The sequence below is a fragment of the Leopardus geoffroyi genome, chromosome D2 (genome assembly GCF_018350155.1).
Source record: "Leopardus geoffroyi isolate Oge1 chromosome D2, O.geoffroyi_Oge1_pat1.0, whole genome shotgun sequence".
Taxonomy (NCBI): Eukaryota; Metazoa; Chordata; class Mammalia; order Carnivora; family Felidae; genus Leopardus; species Leopardus geoffroyi.
The window spans coordinates 58,565,704-58,590,140 of NC_059334.1; the positions used below are offsets into that span (position 1 = coordinate 58,565,704).

The 24,437-nt window shown below is 40.4% G+C and overlaps 1 protein-coding gene and 1 long non-coding RNA gene across 3 annotated transcripts in view; one reads left to right on the top strand and one right to left on the bottom strand.

The window, feature by feature from the left end:
• Positions 1-22,152, bottom strand: part of HPSE2 (heparanase 2 (inactive)) — a 671,933-nt gene extending 649,781 nt beyond the window's left edge. For both annotated transcript variants that reach the window (XM_045438525.1, XM_045438526.1), the window contains exons 1-2: positions 21,692-22,152; positions 18,619-18,776 (exon numbers count right to left, since the gene is read on the bottom strand). In XM_045438525.1, the coding sequence (XP_045294481.1) occupies positions 18,619-18,776; positions 21,692-21,981 (448 nt within the window). In that variant the 5' untranslated portion in view covers positions 21,982-22,152. The remainder of the gene's footprint in view (positions 1-18,618; positions 18,777-21,691) is intronic.
• Positions 18,770-23,897, top strand: LOC123576928. Its single transcript, XR_006701641.1, has 3 exons — positions 18,770-19,025; positions 22,149-22,278; positions 23,511-23,897. It is a non-coding gene; the product is annotated as an uncharacterized LOC123576928 (long non-coding RNA).
• Positions 23,898-24,437: the final 540 nt, after the last annotated feature.

Here is a 24,437-nt window from a genome sequence, read left to right on the forward strand (position 1 = left end):
TTACAGTGCTTACTTTTAATCTAATACTGATGCTCCCTACATAACTGCTGGAGGTACTTGGAAATATTTTACTAGACATAATAGAGCTTTGGGGTCAAAGTGATCTGAATTCCTGTCCTATTTCTGCCACTTACTAGCTGTATAATCTTTAACAAGTTATTTAATATCTCTGAGCCTGAATTTCCTCATCTGTGCAATAATAAAAATGTTACCTCCACCTCATAACATGGTTATGAAAAGTAAGTAAAATAGGAGGCATCACGTGGGTACAACATCTGACTCATACTAAGTATTTAACAAAAGTCATTAGTAATAAATAGCACAGATGGTAACAATGACAACAGTGATGATCATGATGATGATGAAGTAGAAGAAATGTCCCATCCACTCACTCACCTAGTCCCTATTTACAAGCAAGAGCATATAACTGTAGCACAACAGGGCAGGTTTAACAGTGAAGATTACCTACAGGAAAAAAAAAAATTCTCCCCTATATGTTAACTAGATCCATACTTATCTATCATACAAATATGTCACAAATACTGAGAAAGGCTAAAATACAAAAGTGTTTTCTGCCCATGTACTAATATGTGGAAAAAAATTTTTAACCCCTCCCCAACTATCCAATTTGGCTTTATTTGCGCCTTTGGGTATAAGAATCAGGCTAAGTAAATACATAAGTAAGTAAATCAATCAATAAATAGTAGGAAAGGGGATTATTTCCAGTTGAACTCACAGAGCCAAAAACCTGCTCTGCACTCACTAAATTTCTAAAAATTAAGTTTGACTCATGCTAATGCTATTAATCCCGCAGTGTATAGCATAGTTTGATCCCAGTGAATCTCAAAAATAAAAAGCAAAAAACTCTCCCTTTCATGTTAGAACTGGGGCACAAATTAATTGCAAAGGATACTATCCGTATCAAATCAATTTCCCTGTCCTGTCCATTTTTCCTTTGTAATGACTCCCTGTTTTTTTCTTTGCCACTGCTGCTTCATTAATGTAATCTGTTCTCATCTCACTCTTCGTTATCTTTACCAGCCTCTCATTGGTCCCTCTGCAGCTACCAACCTACCACTGTTTTTATTCTGTGCTGTGAGGAACCATGAGATAAATCTCCCTAAAAGATTACACATAATTTTCCTAGTTGAAATCCTTCCTTGATTCTCTGTTGTCTAAAGGATAAAATCCAACTCCTGAACTCTCAAGTTTACTATAAAATTGTCTTCCACAATCTAATCCCAAACCCCAATCCAACTTCACTTCTCAAGGAAAGCCTTCTACAATTGGTTCCCAAATGGCCTTGGAAATGGGACTGGCCCAATGGCACATGATCGTTAACCTTTAGTTCATCGTGTCCCAAACATTAATTATTTTTGGAACAAATAAACAAAAGATAAAGAGCATCCCTTCATTTCTAAATACTATGACTAAAAACACTAGTAAAGGGATCAAGGGTTAATACTCATAAAACAAAACCTACCCTATATTTTTTCATTCCCAAGAAAATTTTACTTCTCAGTAAAACTGCTCACAGTTATTTCCAGAGTCCTTCCAACTTCCAATAAACCAAGACTGTCAGAAGATGAGCAGGACACTGTTCTCCATGGTGGTAACTCATCAGCCTACCAAAGTGATTACGGTTTCACAGTGCTCACTTCCATGCCCTTACCACAGCCCTCTCCTGTACTAGTACAGCAAATGAGATCACTGGGGGAGCAAGCCAGGAACTGCAAGCAGTGTAGAAAATCAGTTGCTAGGCTGGGAACTGAATCCAGGAATTCTAGTCCTCTTCATATCCAATTACTAAAAGTTGTCCATTTAGCTTTTGTCTGTAAAATTTTTAGTTGTTCCTTGTAATTTTTTTTCCTTTTGAGTAAACAAGCTAGCTCTAAGACAGCAAGACTCTCAAGAGCTCCTTCTTCACATGCAAGCTGCAGTTTCACAAGACCTCTATTTTCTACATGTGAGTATCTTAATACATTAGACTTGTAGACTCTCTTTAGACTCCAGGGCTCTTCTGGTCAATGGGGATTGCAAATGCAGATCCAGAAACAACTCCTAGAAAGACAACACCTTCAAGTTACATGAATTAAAGACTTGTTCTCCATTTTAATGGATTCCAGACCACCACAACCTAACCCATTCATTATTCTTTCAACAAATATTATTGAGCATATACTATGTTCAGGTTCACTAAAATACACTGATTTTTAAAATACCACCATACATTCAACAACAGACATGCAAAAGACAGAGATCTACTCTAAGATGAAGTGTGGAGTGAGTCCTTAGGCATCATTACTTTATAGTCAGAGGATCATTAGTCTCTCTCTATCTTTTAAATGTTGTAAAAGTGTGTTAAAATCAGAATTCAATACACATAAATAAGTGTTGTGACCATCCACTATTTACTCATCACTGAACTGGATATTATGAGATTCTAAAATGGATTGGGAGCAACCATGTATCGGAAAAACATAGATTTTCTGACTCTGTCAAATTCTAGTTGTACACTTGGACAAGTTACTAAATCTCCCTGAACTCAGTTTCCTCCTATTTAAATGGTGGTATCTGGAAAATCTGCCTAGTAAGGTTGCTGTGAGGATTCAATGAGATGTAAAATAAAGTGCCTTGCAGAGGGTAGGTGCTCAGGAACTGTTTATTCTCTTCCTTTCAAAGAAATTAGGGCACTAACACTCATTAAGAGGTTACCATTTTCATAGAAGGCCTAGAACAGTAAGACCAACAGTAAGACCAAATGGAAAGTGAGAAATACCAAAGGCAAAAGCATTGCATCAAAAAGCCTTCATTATACTCATAAACTAAAAGAAACATTCTTTTAGCAATAAACAAAATGTGACATATCCATACAGTGGGATAGTATTTGACAATAAAAACAAATGAGGTACTAATATAGCTACAATAAGCACAAACCTTGAAAACATTATGCTAAGTTAAAGAAATCAGTCCCAAAGAACCACATATTGTACAATTCCGTTCATGAATAGGCAAAACCCATAGAGACAGAAGGTATATTAGGGGTTGCCTTGATTAGGGGAGGGGAGAATCTAGGGGGAGATAACTAAGCAGTGCAAGGTTTCCTCCTGGAGTGATGAAAATGTTCTAAAATTGACTGTAGTGATGGTTGCACAACCCTGTGAATATACTGTAAGCCATTAAAGTATATACTTTAAATGTGAGCCATACTGAATGTAAATTATATCTCAAGGAAACTTTTTTTAAAAGATTAAATGAGATAATGCTTACAGCACCTTGGAAGAGCTCAATAAATGTAGATTGCTGATGTACTGACACTATTTCCAGAAGAAAATACATTTAACCTCCATTTTTTTCACGTAGGCTATTGATGAGAATCACCTGGACCCTTAACATCAAAATTATAAAACCACTCTGTAATACAGAAAAAAAACTTAAGAAATCTTGGCAATGGTCTTAATAACCTACACTCTTATAAACATTTACAACAATCAGAAATAACAGAAAATCTGTCTGGTGACACCTGTGAAGCTGTCCCCAAGTACTTCAGGTAAAGCTTATTGCCTATTCCTCTGTAATTTGTCTATTCATGTTTCTACACATCACTATCTATTGCATATGTCACTTTTTCCTACTAAGTGTAAGTTCTATTAGAGCAAGGACTATATCCTTGAATGAGCATTTAACAAAAATTCAAGGATTTCTTGTAATTTCTCATCTATCTAAACCTCTGTTTCAGCCTCCTTAAAAAAAAGGAAAGGGTTTTAAAAGCTAAGCAACTTAGCAATTACACCCCATATTCCTACCTCACAGATGAAAATGCCTCAACAACTAGTTTTGCCACAGACATGAAGTTCCAAGGACAGGAAAGTCCTCAAGGACAGGAAAATAATCTGAAACAGGTATTTAGCCCTGGGAAAACATTGAAAAGTTTATATAATCAGCCCATGATCTCTGTCACCATCACTAAAGTAAAATGGATGAGAAGCCCCTCCCAGTTCCTCATTAGGCTGCTGCCTTTCAATGAACAGTTTCCCCTTCTGGCGACCATAGGTACCAATATTAGTAACTAGTAGCAAAGCTTTGCTACTCCAAGTATGGTCCCCAAACTAGCAGCATAGGAAAGACCTAGGAGCTTCTTAGAAATGCAGAATCTCATTTTTAACTAGATCCAGGTGATTTACATGCATATAAGAATTTAGGCATCACTACGACAGAGCTGGCTATGCCTGGGGTTTAGAGTCAGACTGTGTAGATTTGAACTCCACAACAGACCAGCTTGGGTACCTTAGGCAAATCACTTCACCCAAAGGTTCTTACTACAGCGTGCACTTTAGAAGCACCTGCAGAGATTTTTAAAAATCACAATGCCTCAGCCCAACCCCAAGGGCCCAATATTTTTTTGAAGCTTTCTTGGCAAATTCTAATGTGCAGCCAGAATTGAGAACCACAGACTAACATCTCTAGGCTTCTATCAAATGGGACAGTTAAGAGTACCTGCTTTATGGGGTTGTGAAGAAAAAATACTGATCACCTTTGAAAAGCTTTTGGCCCAGTACTTGGAATGTGTAAGTACTCAATAATTGGTAGTTATTATCATCATACCTGGAAACTGGAAAAAATAACTGTCCTGGAGAATGAATTAAAACAAAACAAAACAAAAACAAAAACAAAAAAAAAAAAAAAAAAAAACAGGCTCAAATGTACTAGTCTGGCCCCACCCTATGGGCAGGTACCTGCCAAACTCATGAGGCACCAAAGAAAGGACACAATCAAAGAATGCATTATCCCCAGGATGAGTTTTTCCTTAGCAGCAAACTGTTGATTGAAGCTTCAAGGAAACTACAGTGTGTCAGGTAAGGGATAAACCTTCCCTGCAAGGTGTCAGAAAAGGCCAGCACCCTTACTTGGAATGTACCGATGGGGCGGGGAGGACTATTTCAGCAGTTCTGTAACACAGGAAATCCCCCTTACCACACCTTCCTGATTTACACTGATTCTTGATACACACCACATGTGTCCTCAACTCTTTTCCCCTCCCCCCCCCCAAGTTTTCAATCATTCTGTTCCACATTTAGGTGATGAAAACTTAAAACCTGTGGTTATACCTTCTACGAGAAATTTCATTTTGAAAGCTTGCTAAATTTCAACTTTATTGCCATGAGGAAACAGAAGAAACAAAAGACCTCAGTCATCTACTAACACAAAAACCCCTAGTGAAGACATTTAATAAGTGTAAGTTTTCTGCTGCAAGTTGTTGAAACTCCTGACCTTTGGACTGGGGTGCCATTCATTTGCTTCTACAAATGGTCTATGAAACAATACCATTTATTTTTGTAATAGTTTTAGGTTACATGTTTAGTTTCACCTATGGATTTTAACTTGGCTAAGCCTGGCCTGTAGTTCCTTTTGAATTTATATCTCACTGGAATTAACCTGAGTCTACTCTTCCAAAGGGATTCGTAATGGCCTGGCAAATAATTCCACAACCTGGTTTTTCAACAATTGCAAGGAAATAAACACCCAGATGAAAACAGAATACCTATCAAGGCACTGAGAGACACGTAAAGATTTATCTCAGAGGCGATTACAAAAATTTTTTTAAACTGTGCATGGTTTAGTGACTATTATCACCAAAAAGCTCATGCTCTATTTCCAGCTCTCTGCCTACTCACAGGGGGCCTGCTCATAGTAAATGAAACAGACTCCTCCTCCCTTTCACTGGGTGCACTGTGATAGCTAATGAATGTCGGCTTTTAAATTCTTTGTTGGAAGTCTCCTCAGAGATACTGGCATCCCACAGAGTGCTCTCAAAAGTCCCCCAGTCCTACTCTCTGGGCTAGTTCTAACCTCACCCTGGGTTTGGACCTCGGTCTCAAGGGAGTCTAAGATTCAGGTGGCATCTCAGAGAATGGCATTCTGTGGCCTGTTCAGGGGTTAATGAAAACCAGTTCAAAAAGATGCAAGAATCCAAACTGCAAGAATCTAAACTGGACTCCAGCACACCTTCAAGCAAACACACCCTCTCACAAAAGCCACAGACCCATTCCAGCCTCCCATACAACTTGTTTCAGAGTGTCCCAACCACTGCAGAATACAAGCACCCACCTGGTTCACTGTAGTGGAGTAAAGGGACCATCATTAGCTACGGTGCCTCATTTAACAGCATCCGGCTGGAAGGCAGAGGTGCTGCATTCTAATCCCAGCCCTACCACTTAAAAACCATGTTACTTTGAACAACTTGCTTGAGTCTGTTTCTCATTTATAAAATGAAAATGACAAAATCTAAAATAAACTTACCATACACAGTCCCTGTAAGGATCAGGAATGTTTTTATAATCTTTAAAGAACATTACAAATGTAAAGTGTAATCATTTTTCTCCTGCAAACAACTGAGTAGGGAGCTATTCAAAAATGGCTACCCTCTGCCTTTTTTAGTTTGTTTCCAACAAAACATCATGCCAGGTCTTCATAAATCTCACTTCTTTGGCTGACTGATATTCAAATCCACAGAGCAGCTTTAATGAGATGAGTGACATTCAAAGAGAATCAAGAAATCCTCACCTAGGATTTCTTTCAAATCACACAGTGATATAACATTTGAACAAAAACTCAAAATATTTTGCATGTCACTTTCCATCTGTATCCAAAACTTTACAAAGCACTTATTTCACTAAAGGAAACCATACTTTGATGCACAGAATTAGTTTTGCTGTGGCTGTTTTCTTGACATTTACTCAAAGAATGTATTATAGCTAAAAGGATTAAAATGGATAAGGGTGTTTAAAAAGATGTTAGAGGAAAATAAATAATTTAAACCAAATTCAAATATGAAGAAAGAAATATGATACTGCAGCACTGCTCTGTTACAAACTATAGTCAAATAGCAAACAGAAGCTCTTGCAAAAATGTACCAATGAAAGAATTAAAGAAAATGGTTAAATTACAGCTCATGCACACGTGGATTATGTACTCACTAAAAAAGAAACCATGGTTACTGACTAAAAGGTTATCTATATAAGCAAGTTATACAATATGATCGCAATTATATATATAAAAGTTTATATACATCTGTATACATAGAAAAAGGTCTGAAAAGATACATGCCAGACCATTAAAAATGATTATATCTGGGGTGCCTGGGTGGCTCATTTGGTTAAGTGTCCAACTTCAGCTCAGATCATGATCTCAGTTTGTGAGTTTGAGCCCCACGTCAGGCTCTGTGCTGACAGCTCAGAGCCTGGAGCCTGCTTCGGATTCTGTGTCTCCCTCTTTCTCTGCTTTTCTCCCACTCAGGCTCTGTCTCTCTCTCTCCTTCAAAAATAAATAAACATTAAAAAATTTTTTTTAAGTGACTATATCTCTAAAGTGGGACTGGGGGTCATTTAGTATGTGTACCATCAAATTGATATTAGTGAGTATATATTAGATTGGTAATAAAATAAATAAAAGCATAAACTTTTAAAAGTAAAAATATGAATAAAGAAGTTAAGCATTAACCAGAAATATCCTATAATATTTTTATAAAGCAAAAACAATGAACATAAGAGAGCTTATTCCCTTTAGTATATTAAGCTACCAAATAAATGGCAGATAATGTCAACAAGTATTTGCTGAAGAGCTACTATGTAAAAGGCACTCCACTAGATGTTATAGAAACAAAAGAAATGATACAATGACCACTCTCACAGTGATCTAAAATCTAAGGGTAGAGCATGGCAAAGGAGTGATTTTTAGATAATAAAAGCCTCAGAAAGTCAGGCTTGATGAATGTTTCATGAGGGAATAAATTAATCAAATCACTTTGAGCTGAGTACTGAAGAATTCATAGAGGAGGAGGACAAATTTGAGCAGAGATTTGCAAGGTAGGAAGAATTCAGAAAGTGGTAGAAAGTGGGCAAACAGATGATAGAGTGGGGAATCCAAGGGTTAGAAATGAAGGCAGAGAGAGAGGCTGACTCTCGAGGGCCTTGGAAAAGCTAGAGGAGAGTGAGAACTTGAGTGAGCAGACAAGAGATGTCTCTAAAGTTTTCTAGCTGAGCAATTAAAGGGAGACAGTGGAGTTTCAGAAAGATTAATCAGGCAGCAGGACAGTGAGAGGACAGAGACAGGGAACTGAAAGAGAAGTGACAGAATGAGGTGACAAGTGACCAAACCAGATGGAAACTGCCACAAAGGAAATATACTTTTCATATAGCCCCATTCTCAAACTTTCAAATCAGACTCAAGCTAATATAAATCCTGAGGAAAGGCCTTGGAAGCTTTCTTGGTAGAAGAACAAGGAACATGGTGCTGTTAGGCTATAATAAGGAGAGTGACAATGACCAACTTCAGACTGAGAATGTCCTGGGTCCAACAACAGCTCTGCCACTTAACAGCAGAGTTACTTAAATCACACCTGAGACTTTTTGTAGAATTATAAACCTCTTGGGGCGCCTGGGTGGCACAGTCGGTTAAGCATCCGACTTCAGCCAGGTCACGATCTCGCGGTCCATGAGTTCGAGCCCCGCGTCGGGCTCTGGGCTGATGGCTCAGAGCCTGGAGCCTGTTTCCGATTCTGTGTCTCCCTCTCTCTCTGCCCCTCCCCCGTTCATGCTCGGTCTCTCTCTGTCCCAAAAATAAATAAACGTTGAAAAAAAAAAAAGAATTATAAACCTCTTTGTTCCTTGGTTTCTTCATTTTAAGTGACCATAAAAGTGTTCTCCACTTGAATTTAACACAATCTCAATTCAAAGAAAAAGACACAGAGGGAGGTATAAAGGGTTTTTTTGAAACTTTACCCTTCTCCATTCCCTTACTCTTCACAGGGTTTCATTGGGCCTAGAACTTAAAGCAGAGTATAGTTCCATTTATAAATAAAAAAATAAATAATAATAATTCTAAAACTGCCCAACAGTTTGATTGTAACTTTCCAACAACTTTTTCAAATATACTTATTTTTCTGCTTTTTATCCTGCCATTTCCCTCATGTCAATAACACTATTTATCCATTTCTATTATTCTCTTCAATGCATCCATTTCAAAAAATACCTCCTTCCCAGGGAAATTAGTAAGTTCTATTCCACATTAGCTCAGTTGTTGTTCTATTACTTCAATATGTCATAAAGTGTGACAACCATCTCTTTCAATTGTTCATGTGTCTATGGTTACATTCTTTTGTTGTTTTACCTAACAACTATTTTGTGTTCTAACCCACAAGACTTTCAATTATCCTCATGGGAAGGCCTATGGCACACATATTTTTAATGACTGACAATGTTTAACATAGGGCTTTTGAGTGCCAGACAGATGAATGGATGAATGAATAAAACAATGAATGAGTCAAAGACGGGACCCCTCTCCTACCTAAGCAGGGTAAAGAGAAGACAGGACTAGGTTCTAATTATGGCTCTACCAACTACTAATCTTTATGACCTTGAGCAAATCACATCTTTTCGGAGTCTCAGGTTCTTCGTACCCACACACAAGGCTTCTCATCAGATTGATTTAAGAACTAAACGAAGTAACATGTAAAGCACAGTTAAGAGTGCAACAAACAGTAGCTATTATTGGCATTATTATTATATATCCTCAAGGCCAGGTCAAGAGCCCTCCTCCTAAGGCACCTGTCCTGACTACTCTAGCTCTCACTTAACCTCCTCTCAACTCTTGTAGTCCTTACAGCTTGTCCTACATCATTTAACATTTGACTGTATCCTATCTAGTTCTCGTTGTTATTATTTCTTGTATGTCTTACGTGTCTGAAAAGATATTTAAGCCTGCAGGTTTAATAACTGATGTCACCCAACTCATTCACTGGGTGGTCTTTGGCAAGTTACCCACTCTGTGCCTCGTTTCCCCATCTGTCAAGTGGGAAAAAACAGTACTTTCCTCATGGGATTGATAAGAGAATTAAATTTGTTAATGCATGTAAATTCCTTAAAATAATACTTGGCACATAATATGCACTCAATAACATTAAGTAATATTATTAATATATCATTACTATCATTAAGCTACAGAAAAATATCCACTCTTATTTCAGAGTATGCCACAACTCTGGGCAATTTACCTTTTTTCAGCTTTCCAATCTCACCTTCGATACTTCAAGGCATTTTTGCCTTTCCAGGGCAAGTGAGAATAAGACACTGGTTTAATCCCCAACAATACAAACATCCTCAATACAAATATATACATATAGCTATGTACTCCATCTTTCCTATATGCAGCTTACATTTTTTACTCTTTATTCTTTGCCATAAAAAGCAAAACACATATATTAAGGTTTGTAAATAATATAAACACTTTGTTTGACTTAAAGTGTCTGTTCCATGCAGTGGGTTGATAGTTATCTCTATATGGATTTTTACGTGTGTCAATGCCAGTGTGTTTTGATTGTAAATTCTTAGAGACAAAAATGATGTCTGCTTAAGTTAATCAAACATCGATTCTGGGGCACTTGAACTAAATGAGATTGAGTATTCAGAGAAGAATTTCAGAAAAATTCAGAAAATGAGGAGGGATGAATGGGGATTGGCTTAACAGAAGGCTTAATAAGAGAAAAGACGGGCAGAGCTTTGAAGAACAAGTAAAATTTTCAATTCAAGAGGGAAGAGGAATGTTCAAGGTGGAGGATATATAAGCAAAGTGGAGGGACTAAGCAAAGATTAATCTGACTGAAGTAGAGAGATAATACTGAGACCACTCTGAAATTCTACAAATATACAAGACCATAGCACTTTGAGACGGCAGTTCATGCTTTATTCCTCTTGGTAGCCCCAATATCTAGCACTAAGCTTGGCACAGAGTTGATTATATTAAAACGTTATTAAATTTAGCAAAATTACAGTTTTTCACTATACTAAATTGAAGAAAACTGACAGAACTGAACCTCACTCAACCAAATCATGAAACCAAAGTACAGCAGAGTTCAACAAGGTACCTATACCTTGTTACACCAGCCACTAATCTAGAAATATGTATTTACCCTAACTACATCACTATCCACAGATGAGTGCAAGAAATAAAACACATCAAATTCTCTCATGCTAGTATCCACCCCCCCCCTCTCTCACACACACACACACACACACACACACATACACACACACACACACACACCCTTCGGTGTTCCCAATCCACTGCCTCATAGGCTGAGATAGCTGAAAACTTGATTAAGGCACTACAAAGCACCGAAGTTAATCCATTTTGATGAAGGATTCACAGAAGAGGCTCCTGATTCTAGGAACCCGGACCATATGACTGGGAGCCTGATCAGACCCAGGGAATCATGAAAGAAATGTCTCTTCTTCTATGAAGTACTCATCCCATCAGGAGGGCTTGGGAGAACAGAAGAGACAATTTAAACTCATTTGGCAAGAGAAATGATATTTGGTATTGGCAACAGTAGCACAATTGTGTTGTTCAGGAACACATAACTGTCTGCATTACCTTTGATCCCAATGACCAGGTGATAAATTATACAAATGTGGTTGTGACTGTAAGGTTTATTTACTGGACTTTCTGATTCCCTGAAATTAACCAAGCTACCTTTACTTGTAACAGATCCCAGAGTTTCCTAATCTCTACCACTTTCAGCACACTACAGATGGCCACAATGATTAAGTTGTGGCTAAATGAGAGGATGACTACATCTTTGTGAGATGCCATATTCAAATTCACAGTGAGCTTCAGCTAGCACTCGGGACTTGGGTACCAAATTTTAAACATTACAGAAAATGCATCCATTTTGTTTCTATAGAACATATATATATATATATATATATATATATATATATATATATACACATACATATATATATGAATAAATTATATATATGAATAAAACATATATAAAACTTCAGGTGATTTCTGACACCCTTTAATAAAATATTAAATTGAATCAAATCCTTCTAAAGTTGCTGGCAGACAAATCATGAAATACCAAATGAAGAAGTTGGAAGTTTTTCTTCAGCTTAAAAATCTCCAGCAACTGCTTTTGGCTGCGACTACTAAAGTGACAAGAGATCAGTAGTGTGTAATTTGACATTAATGCCTCGGCCCCATTCATCTTCTCAGCCTCAGTGTCAAAGAGGAACTAGATGCCTGCTCAATGAGTAAATTCATGAATGAATGAATATTATAAAATATTAGCCTGCTATTATTCTATAAGAAGGATAATGTAAAACTTATCAAGTTCCAAAGCCTTTTCTTTTATATACCCTAAATTTAAATTTTAAATTGTGCAATTTTAAATTCAATCATGATTCATAACTCAAACTTTACCAAGTACAATTATAAAACACTTCAGCTAGAGTATGTGAACATGTGTAGTAATTTTAAAAAGAGGGCAAGGGTCACTGCCCATGTTGAAAACATGTCCTTCTCCTCTTCAATGGAATAAGAGAACTTATAACAGCCTCTATTTTTGTATAGGAACAATACAATTTTGCTATACCTAAAACTCAAGATTCTTGTAATCTAATCTAGACTGACCCAACCAACTTTTTCCCTCAAACATGTACTTCCTTGTTCTTCTTCTTCAATTACATATTTTGGAGCTAACAAAAATACATTAGAACTTCTTAAAACTTAATTTAGACATAATTCTAATAATATGAGCTTTTCTTAGAATCATTTCTAAGATGTACTTTATTTTTTATATTTTTTAAATACAAACATTTCTGAATTAACAAAAAAAAATGTGCAAATAGGCTTCTATAGAAAAATGACATATGGGGCACCCGGGTGGCTCAGTCAGTTGAGCGTCCGACTTCGGCTCAGGTCATGATCTCACGGTTCGTGAGTTTGAGCCCTGTGTCGGGCTCTGTGCTAACAGCTCAGAGCCTGGAGCCTGCTTCAGATTCTGTGTCTCCCTCTCTCTCTGCCCCTTCCCTGCTCATGCTCTGTCCCTCTCTCTCTCTCTCTCAAAAAGAAATAAACAGTAAAAAAAAATTTTTTTAAAGAAAAATGACATAGTTGTAGCAACATGAACTAAGATAATTCCTAACATGTACCTTCTGTGCAGCCAGGATGGTCTCCTTACTACGCAAACACATATTTAGACTTTGTCTCATGCTCTTTCCCTTCAGTTAAATGTCCTCTCTTCTTGTCTCTACCTGCCTAAAGTCTACCTATCTTTCACAAGGCCCAACCTAACTCCTATTCAAATCTGGCCCATATTCATCTCTACTTTTCCTGTTACACTTGGGAAACTATTATGTCTCACTTAGTACTTCTTTCCATATTGTCTCTGAGTTACTCTTAAGTTTTATCAGTATAAACATTATCTCACTAATTAAGTTATTAGTTCATTGACAGTGGGGACAGTATCTTTTGAAGGGTATAGGTCAGTTATTTTGTAGAATGTCTTTCAGTTTGTTTTCACTAGTGTTTTTCATAATTACAGAGAATTAGAAATTCTTGCAAAGAATATCATAAAGGTGATGTGCCTTCTCATCATGTGCCTTCTCATCCGCTTCTCTACTGTCAAGTTAGTTTTTTCCTTTTTACAGACCCTCTTCTTCAGAAGCAAATCATCAAATCCAGCATACACTTACAGGGACAAAAGTTACGTTCTACCTCCTAGACAAAGAAGATTTTGTGGACACAAACTAAAACCACCACAACAACTCATTAATAAATATTATGGGAGACATGCTTTGAAGTTATGCAAATATCCAGTTTTATGTTAAGGTCTCACCTACTTATTTTAACACTGATTAGTAGATCTTGCCTATAGCAATTATTACTGTTGTGTTCTAATGGTGATTTGGGACACTATCTCAATATTCTGCCATTCTTTGCCCAGCATGAAACTAAACAGAGTAGATAATCAATAAATACCTGTTAAATGTAATTGAATTTCAAGAAACCTTTCTGTGAAATAAAATGAGATGGTAAAAGGTAGGGAAGTTCAAAGCAAATATGTATTTTGGCAGTTGTGCTATTCTTAGGTCTTATGTCTTGATTGATGGAAAGGAAATAGAAAGAAAAAGAATTAACGACCTCACCTCTAAAACTGGGAAAACTTTCAGGAGAAAGACGAACAATAATAATAGTCATATAGTGCCTTAGAGTGTATAAAGTGCACTCACATTCATCATTTAGAATTTGAGAAGGTCTCTGAAGAGAAAATCTTCAAGATGAGGGAGATTAAAAAAAACAACTTTCAAAGTTTGTGAAAAAGAACTATTAAATCAGGAATTGGAAAATCAGGCATAAAACTATGTAAGACGCTAACAAGGAAAAGCAAAAGTCAACGCAAAGAAGAAACAGATACAATATAAAAACAGTATAGGTCCAGTGCAAAGCTTTAAACCAGGTGGTAAGGTTGATTTAATGCATAGCATGAAACCAAGATGACTTAGACTACTTAAGAGTACATGGTTAAAATAATGAAGAATGTCATTAAAATAAGCATTAAGAATGGACTTATAAGATTGTGCATTGAAAGTAAAAAAGGAATAGAATCTTCATAAACTAATTCACTCATTTCTTCATTAATCACCTCCATTTTCCTAGGGCTTTAACAGTGCTCTTAACCCAATGTATATCCAAAAATATTTGCTGAAGCTCTATATAATGCTAGACATTTCAGAATACACAATAATTAGATATGGTCCCTTTGTATAAAGATGTGTATTCTAATTGAAAAGGTAAAGCATTTAATGGAAAGGAAAACTTTTCATATACATAAAGTTAAAGAGCAAAACAAGGCAGAAGGAGCCAAAAAGAACAGCATAAAAAGTAAAAGCTACAATGGTCCACAGAAAGAAGAGATCACTAAACAATGACATGCTCAGGAAAGGCCTTATGAAAATAAGGGGCATTTGCAATGGGCCTTCAGGAATTGGGTAGGGGGTGAGACTTGAACAGAGCCAAGAGAAAGGCATTCGAAGCAGAGATATCTGGCTGAACAAAGGTATAGGGTTGAAATAATGAGGGTGCTTTAAGGAGACCATGAAAATCAAGGACTGTAATAAAAAGTATATGAAAACACAGGATCCAAAATGTAAGCTGAAGTTAAAATGTGAAAGGCTCTGAATGTAAAGTTGAGGAGTTTGAACATTTTCTGAAAGCAATCCAAAAATAATCAGAAATTCTGAGAAGAGTGATATGTATGATATTTTAGATATTAATCTGGCTTTTGGTGTGCATAATAAATGGTGTGTACAAAAGGTAAGGAAAAAGGTAAGATTCCAAGGTATAAAAAAACAATCCTATTTTTATTTCTTCCATCATCACCATGTTTGTATGAAATTCAAGCTGCCTAAGCATAGAGTAGATAACTGTATTAAAAGAGTAACCAAAGACCATCCCAAAGTGATACGTAAACAATAGTTTTAGAAAGTTAGAGAAAATGCAGTGGCATTAAAGTGCTTAAAAGTATTTGGAAAATAGAAGCCACTTGACTTAACTGCCCTATTAATTCAGGGGGAAACAACAACAAATCACAGCAAGGTGGTTATATGAATACATTAACTATAAAAGTGTATTTTACCCAAGTACTATTGGTTCATTTTACTCTTAGCATATAACAAAACTAAAGATTAGTCTCTTGTCTCATTACCATAAAAAAAGTAAGCCACCCTGTTCTCTACCTGGGTCCCTTAAAAACAATTCTCCCTACATTCACTTAATCCTTTTTACCAATTCCCCAATTCTATCTCCTTTCTTCTGTATAAATTTCTGTCTCATCAAATCTTATTCACTCCTTAATCCCACCTTAAAATATTAAATGTTATAAATATTCTGAAATTACCCTTAATAAAAGTAAGATCCTTAGTCTTTATATAGTGCTTTGTAACTGACACAATATTTTACACACATTACTTCTTAAAAGCCTCACAGAAGCAATGCACAGCAGGTATTATCATCATCCATATGCTACAGAGAAGCAGCAAGCCCAGGGCCACACCATCAAAAGTGATAGAGTGAGGCCTGCAATATAGGCTTTCTAAATCCAAATTCCATATTCTCTTAACTATAGCATTCAATTTCATAATTTGCCAGTAGGGTATCTTATTACTCAAAATGTATGTCATTACTCTGTATCATGTTTAAGTCAATACATCTTTTTTTTAATAAGGTGCTTATGCCCAAGTGCCTATTACAGGGCCATTTGCTAAGAAGACCTAATTATTTTTAAGATGCTCATGATGAGATAATTATCACTGGATAAAGAGTGACAACTAAAGTATAATGTTTGCAAAATTACTAAGACTCTACCGAAAACATTTTTGCCTTACATTCTGTAATGCAACATGCAACAACAAAGACAATATGGGTGATTTAAGGATATCTGAGCATCAAAGGGCAGAAATAGGGCACTCCTACTCTCTTTAACTCTGCTAAGGTCTCAAATACTGACATAGTTCAGAGCATCTTATTACTGGAGAGACATAAATCAAAAGGAGTTCAGCTAGGAGCAATAAAACAGATTAGCGTCTGGAAGTACTGACTTTAAAGAAAGTTTTAAAGGAATTAAATCCAGGTAGTCTAGATAAAAAACAGCTATCAGGAAACCTTTTTTTTTTTTTTTTTTTTTGAAGCTGACACTCACACCAAAGACAAATTAGTTTGAAGACAGAGGTCTTAAAAATGCAAAAAAAGAAAAAAAGAAGAAGAAAAAGAAATAGTCATAAATATTTAGAGAATACTGTATTTAAAAAAAAAATTCAGGATAAATATGCTGGCAAAAACCTACGGGACAGAAGAACTCTTTCCCATAAGTGTGATAAAAACTACATTCCTAGAGATATTTAATACCAGGTTGGACAAAACAAGAAAAGGATTCCATATGGAATGATCCTGTACTGGCCCCTGAAATGGTGGGAAGATTGAAGATGACCTCTTAGATCTTTTCGATTTCTGATTTTTTCTAAATGCTATGAAGTTTTATGGGGCACGGCTTTCTGCCAATTTCCTTTCTCCCCATGATGCCCACTTTCTCCTTTCACAAAGGGAAACAAATTGTATCCTTCATTTTAAGCAGATCTCATGTTCTCAATGAACTGGTAATATAATCCTAGGTACATGTTTGGGAGAAAAAGGCCAATTCCTATAATTTATAATGGTCAGTGGTTCTTGGGGCTCTTCTACATTTTTCCACAAACCAAAGAAGTAGTTCACACGGATTCAAACCAGAGCTGTTTCATCAGGAAAACCAGTAATATTCTCCCTTCTCATGTCTGAGCACAGAGTTGACAGTGACCCTGGAAGCTATAAGGCCCTGGGTCAAGTTACCATCAGAGCTGCTGTTCAGGATTAGCTTTTACCTTTCAGCATTTTATGTTAAGTGACAGCAAAATCTATTGCAATCCACATTTTTATGGTAATGACATTTACCTTTGAAAAGATGTCACCTTAAACTCCTATACACTTTGGCAAATGTTATGAGTAAGTCCTATTCTTGCTTTAAACTCAAGAAGTCTCAGCTTTGCTCTTTCTCCATTCTGACACTTAAAAAAAAAAAAAAAAAGTTTCTCAGCCACTCTTGAAATATATCTCTCCAGAATTCCCATTCAGTGAAACCCCAGAATATACAACGACATTTCCTTGTTTTGCTGATTTACAAGGACAAGATGTAACAAAATCCAGGGAGTTCTAAGAACCTGTCCTTGAGCCCTTTAAAAATAAAATTGAGGCTCACTTATGAGAAAGGACAGCAGAGAAGAGATAACCCTCCAAGAATGGACACCAATACCTCTTTTATACAATCTAAACAGCCTCAGTAGCTGAGGACCCACCAATTCCCATCTTGACTATTTGAGAGACTTATGTCCCCCTCTCCGCAAAGAAAGTTCATATATATTAATACTATACCCTCTAAACAAAACTTTAAAATACCATTTTCATTTCTTCCTGGTAAAAATGAGACTGTTCAAACCTAAAAAGATTGGTCTCTCACACTGTAATATGATTTGGAGTTTTCAAAGCCCTTCCAACACTTAACTACTCGATCCTGGCAAGAAAGAAGGCTGGCATTTACACAATCTCATTTTAAAACAGAAAAAAAAAAAAAAATGCGACTCTGACATTAGGCAGTCTGAAGGAGAACCCACTGTGCAGATTTTCAAACATCCCCTAACAAAGGTCCAATCTAAAAGGTATTATCCACAAAACTTTAGAGTGGGTTTCAAAAGAGGCTGAATTACCCATATCCTCATCTCAGGAAAGCAAGAAATAAGAAAAAAAAAAAAAAACAAACAAAACAGAAAGGCACTTTTTTCTAGAGTTTTAGGAATCAAACGTGACCCTGATCCCTTAGTAGCCTATGAACTTGTCTGAATCTTCTCAAAGAACCCGCTTATCTCCCCACAGGACCAGCCTGCTAATTGTTCTGGCCACCACTTCTCGGCCCTGGAGCGCAGCCGCCCAGCGAAAGGCCGGCAGCCTGGACCAGGACAACTTGGTGACCCCCTCTGCGTAATCGCGTCAGAAGCGCCACACGCCAGTGTCCCCTAGCCCGCAGCTACCAGCTTCTCAGAGGAGCTTCTACCAGGCTCTCCTCCAAGCCGGCTACCCACCCACCTTCCCCCCCCACCCCCCCCCACCCCCCCACATACACAGCAAGAGTTCGCTCCTATTCCTCAAACGTCCCCCATCCCGCTAGACTGGAAGTAAGTTGTTTCTCACCATCCTCATAGTTTTTGAGATAGTAATCCGGGCCGGGGCCCCCGCGGCTTTTCGCCGGGTTCCTCAGGTTCTGGAACTGCAGGAAGTCGGTCCTTTTGCCCCCGAAGCGCAGGAAGGCGGGCGAAAGTCCCCGAGCCAGGGTCACCAGACGCTTGGAGCTGCAGGGGTACAGAAAGAGAGAGAAAAGGATCCGGGGTGAGGAGAGGCGACCCGGAGCGGAGCGCCGGCCACGGCTCTCTCCCCACTCTCCGAGAGCGACCCGGCCGAGGCTACGGGCCGTGTCAGCCCCAGCCCGCCACCCGCGCGGGCCCCGGCGTCTCGCGTGCGCCTGGCTCCCCGGGCTACGCCTCCTGCGCCCAGCCGGCCGCGGCCCCCTCCCTCAGACAACCCGACGCCGCTCGCCAAAGGTACTTCTTCCCAGTCGGTTAGCCTGTTTGTTAATGCAGTGCGTGTGGGGGGCCGAGGGGGGGACACTTCTGCTGAGAACACGGGGCTTAGGCGCAGTCGCCCAGCTTCTGCCACTGCCGGGAAAGCGCTCCTGGCGGAGACGCGCAGCGCGTGGACTGCAGAGCTCCGACTTTTGCCAAACTTACAGGCTGGAAGCCGGAATCTGCATCCCCTGCCCCAGGGGCACTGCAACCTCAGTGGTGAAGGTGAAACAGGCCTCCTTTCTTTCAGAGCAGGTACCTGAGGTCAGGTTGGTTCTTTTTTTAATGCTAAAGTTGATCTTCCTTTAATACTACTGTCGTGTAACAACTGCATCCATCTCCCTAACACTGGGCGAGAGATTGCCGGGGTAAATCCCTGCTTTTCTGAGAACTTTCCCCATCCGGGCTTTGCACGGTAAAAGCAATGTCTCTTTGGCCCCTTAAATAATTCAGCCGACTCTCAGGAGGGGTAACATCCTCCTCTCCACTCTACTTCAACTTCATCTTTTTCGTGGCGCCCTTTGGAAGACAACTCTTGGAAAAGTGAAGTTTGCCGAAATGTGGACCTGCTCGTCTGAGGGCACTCGAGGAGCATCAGAACACCAGCATTTACGTTTATTTAGGTTCAGGATTTCCATAAGTAAGCAGTTTTAAAAGCCAACCGCTACTTCAGGAAGGGGTGACGAAGGAGCGGTGCAAGTGCTCTTAGCACCAAAGAATTTGAATCTGGATCTGTAAGTTATTTTTAACGCTTTGCTGGCTCAGGTTCTGAAAATCCAAATCCAAATGGAGAAATTACAGAGGATCATAACGGAGGTGGGTATGAGAGAAAAAAGCTGGGGACTCCAATTTCGGAGACTTCCTGAAAGCCGCGCACTGCCGCACCGAGAAGCCCGATGGCCGGGAACGTCTGGCGGAGGACTCCAAGACTGCGTTCTGGAACAGACGCCGGCTGGGCGTCGCGCGGGCCCGCGGCGGGCAGAGGCCTCGGCACGAGTGCGGCCCCACGGAAAAGGCATTTCCAACCACCGTCCGTCCGGAAGCCTGTACAGCTAATGCAAATGCGCCCCACCACGGCTTCTTCCCCGAAAAGCTTCCTACCAGAATCCTTTCTGCAGCAAGCATTTAACAAGATGGTTTAAAAAGAAAGGAAGGTAGGAAAAAGAAGCCTGGGGGCGTCCGCGCAGCTGGAGTAGTGCAGTGCAGGTGGGGCGTGTATTTCGGAAAACCCCGTCGCCCCCCACCAACACACGAGCTTAGAGACGCGCTGCGTTGCAAGGGCCCGAGGAGGACGCCGGGCGGCGCGGAGCTCTTCCCGCCTTCCCAGCGGAGGCACGGGCATAAACAAACGACCGCAGCGGCAGCAACACCAGCCGCTGGTCCTCCTGCAACGCTCGCTCCACGTGGAAGGAGTGCTCCACGTGGAAGGAGTGCTCCACGTGGCGCCTCCCGCTACCTGCCGAGTCCGCTGACCCGGCCGAGGCCCCGGCGGTCCCGCACAACCGAAGGGCGAGAGCGCGCCAGCACCAAAGCGGATTTCGAAAGGAGTGAAAGATACTCACGAAAGACGCGCGGCGGACGCGGCCTCCCGGCAGAAGAGTGGGACTGGGAGAGCGCTCAGGGCTCTTCGGGGGAGCCCACAGCTGAGACTCCCATTCGGAGGGAATTTTTAATAACTCAACACTTGGATTCGACATTGCAGACGATTTATTTATTTATTTTTTGCACTGCAACTGTCCCTGATTAGTTGCCTAACTGCTACACAGTAACAACCCAGGGAGAGAGTGAGCCCAATTAGATTCCAAGCCTTTGAATAAGAGGGGAGTCCATGGTACAAACCACGCGGTTCGGTAATCCGCTGGTGCCAGGTTCAGACCTCTGAAACATCCCCGGAGTATTTCTAGGACCCTTTCCGCTCTGCTTATATACCCTATCACTGGAGCGAGAATTTTTTTTTCTTTAAAGAAAAACCAAACTATGCAGTTACCGCAGGAGATTTAAGGAGGAGGGACTGGGGGGCCATTCGGTCTATAAAAAAGCCTCTTACAAAGTCCTGAAGTCTGGAGAGGACAGCGGAGTATATAAAAGAAAACTTAAAATATCCGATCTAACTTGCCCACCGCTCAAGCCTCTGCCTAAATTCGTTTTCTGTCTGGGAGTGGGAGAGAACGGACAAATCGATCTTTTCGTGGAAAATTCCACTTTCGTGCTATCCCCCGCTTGAACACTCACAGACACAGGCACACACACTCTCTCACACACGCACCCATTCCTTTCGGGTCTTTGTTGCTCGAGACCTTTTCTTCACTTTTGTAACTGCCCTGAACCTCTTGTTTCTTTTTCAGAAGGAGACAGGGAGGCTAATTGTGGATATATGTAAGCACAACATTTTTTCAGTCATAACTGATAAGTTTCTGAAATGCCTTCTGCATTGCAAACATGTGCATCTTAATAGAAAACATTGCTTTTCTCAATCACCAGTTAAAGCCTCACAGCAAATATTCCAGGAGAAGGAAAACCTCTTTTCTTCTCTTTGTGAGATGCGCTTGGCTTATTTTCTTCTTCTTCTTCCCCCTTTGGAATGGGGGATGGGGGGTGTTACTTAAAAAAAAAAAAAAAATGATCCATGGAAGCCCCTGCCTTACCTTAAGAAATCGAGCCAGCCATCATGAATGATGGACGGATCCAGCTGCAGAGAGAGGAAGTTCTCATTGACTGTCCTGACTGGGTTCTTGGTGCTCACATCAAGTAGAATCAGGGTCTTTTCCTTCAAACCTGGAGCTCTGTCTACAGGCAAGGGTCTCCTGTCTCCAGCTTGGGAGGAAAGGGAGAGATGGAGCAACAGAGCCAAGAAGAGAGCCACCGGGGCTAGGCACGAGGGGGGGCGGGAGTTGCTAGAGGGCATGGCTTCAGGGAAGGCACAGAGCACCCTCATTAAATCCCTCTGATTTAAACCTCTCTTCCTACAGGGTCTCACTGGTGACTAATTGTCCTTATCTAAAGTGTGTGTCTGTCTGCCTCCCCCCCCCCCCCCGTTTTTTTTCCTTTCCTTTTTTCCCCCCTCTCTTGCTCTCTTTCTCTCTCTCTCTCTTTTTTTTTCAGTGTTTTGGTGCTGGTGGAGCGAACTCACGCCCCTAGCCAGCCTTCTCAGCGACTCGTGCCAAGAGTACTCGTTCACCAGCACCGCCCCTTTAAGAGATTTCAACTGCAGACATTTTTTAACTTTTTAAAGGTAAGGGGGTGGAGGGGGGAGGCGGGAAGTAGGAGGAAGGGGTGGCGTTGTACCCTCCTGATTTAACCCTCTAGGGTCAGGAAGCAGAGAGATGGATCGAAACTGTGTGGTTGTAACGTTTTGGGTACGGGGCGGGACGTCTTGGTTTTTACTCCCCTCCCAGGGAGGCTCTGGGGAGGGCGGTTCTAGCTTCCATCCCGACAGGAAAGCCCCAGCGCCAGCCCTGGGCGCGCTGGAGTAAAGATTGCGCACTCGCCGTGCGCCTGTTTCTCCGGACAGCATTTCATCCGTGCTGGGCCCTTTCCTTTTGGTTGAGGCAGCCACAGCTAGAGTGGTTAAGTTGCAAAGGGGGTCCTGCGGTAGCGATGGTGATTCCTGCCAGAGCATAGAGTGCACTTCATGGACACAAGCATGGACCTCTGCGACGTGCTGGGCAGCCACACAGAAGCATCCTCTGACCTCGTTAGGAAAAACAGTGGCCAGAAGGAATACAAAGAATGACCAGGTCAAAGGGCTTATCCGCCGGTAGGGGCAAAGGGCCCAGGCTGCGCATGGCTCCGTTCTGACTGCAGCCAAGGAGAAAGTGTCTTGGAGACTTCAATATACGCTGACTTAGTTCAAGTCAAAGCCACTTGGTCGGTGCTTGGATATTATGGGCGGAGCTTCCCCCATCTGAGCCAAGGCTTGGCCACTCCGATGCACAAGCCCATTTAGACTTGCCCTTCCAGTCCCTCCAGTCCCTCGACCACGGGCATCCCTCCTGCATGGAAGTGCGCCTTTATGGTGCGGGAAAGGAACAGAGTAACACAGCAGGGTTTTCAAACTCGGCCAGGAGTCACAGTCAGTGTCCGACCAGACATAGTCCCTGGATGCTCCAGAACAGCCAGGAGCCTCATGGTACACCACCGGCCCTAGCTCACAGACCCTGACCCACACCTCTCAGGCAGAGCCACGGGTCCCATACCCAAGCACAGGGTGAAAAGGCCCAGTTGGCTGTAGTGACATGGTTGGGCCCCACTTTCAACTTCTTTCTGGAGCAAAATGGGCCTTCTACTTGGTAGATGAAGATCACTATTCTACCCACAATGGGTATGCATTAGCATCCCAGGGCCTCCAGACATCAAACAGGCAAAATTCTAAAATGCAGATTCCCCAAATGTGGATGTGCAAATGGCAGTCTCAGAGACCACAAAAACTGAAATGGCCACCTGTCTCCCCTTCTTTCCCCCCAGACAGGATTCAGGAATCTGAAAAGGGCTGGAATCTATGACCTTCAGCTGAGGTTCCCTGAGGAGATTCTTTCAAACCAAGCAACAAAGAAATACAGAGGTTAGGTTGGGTTAAACTGGGAAGTGCCATGAAGACCTCATAGAAGTAGACCAGGATAAAATAAGGCCAAAGGAGAAAGAAAATCCAAGGCATATTATTTAAAGATGATTTTAAAAACCAAGATGTTACACTGAACTATTACATGTAGGCTTCGGCCCTTAAGGCCTGCCTGCTTCTTTTGGTTCCTGAAAATTTCTAACATAACTAAATCCTTTAAAATATGTATGGTTTGGGGGCACCTTGGTGGCTGAGTCAGTTGAGTGTCCGACTTTGGCTCAGGTCGTGATCTCACGGTTGATGGCTTCAAGCCCCATGTCTGGCTCTATGCTGACAGCTCAGAGCCTGGAGCCTGCTTCAGATTCTGTGTCTCTCTATCTCTGCCCCTCCCCTGATCATGCTCTGTCTCTCTCTGTCTCAAAAATAAAATAAACATTAAAAAAATTTTTTTTAAAGATATGTATGGGTTTCTTGTGTGTGGGTGTATGGTATGGTGTAAGTTCCAGTAAAAATTATTGTAATTTTAAGATGTGTACTGAGTACCTCCTCAAGATGGTGACGGCCTGGAGCAGATTTTTATTTATCTTTGTATCTCAAGACCCAGACATTTAGCAGGCACTCAATAAATGTCTATGAAATAAATTAATGGTAAATCAAATCATGCTCAACACACTAAAATCATGTACTGCTTTCAGGAAGAAATAAATAAGAAAATAATATGACTTTTACTTGTCACAGTACCTTTGTTTTAGGTTTCTGTTCAGTAATTTGTTTTCCCAATTATTAGTATTTTCTGGTCAACTCCTTTAGGAAATACTTATCTTACAAATTCA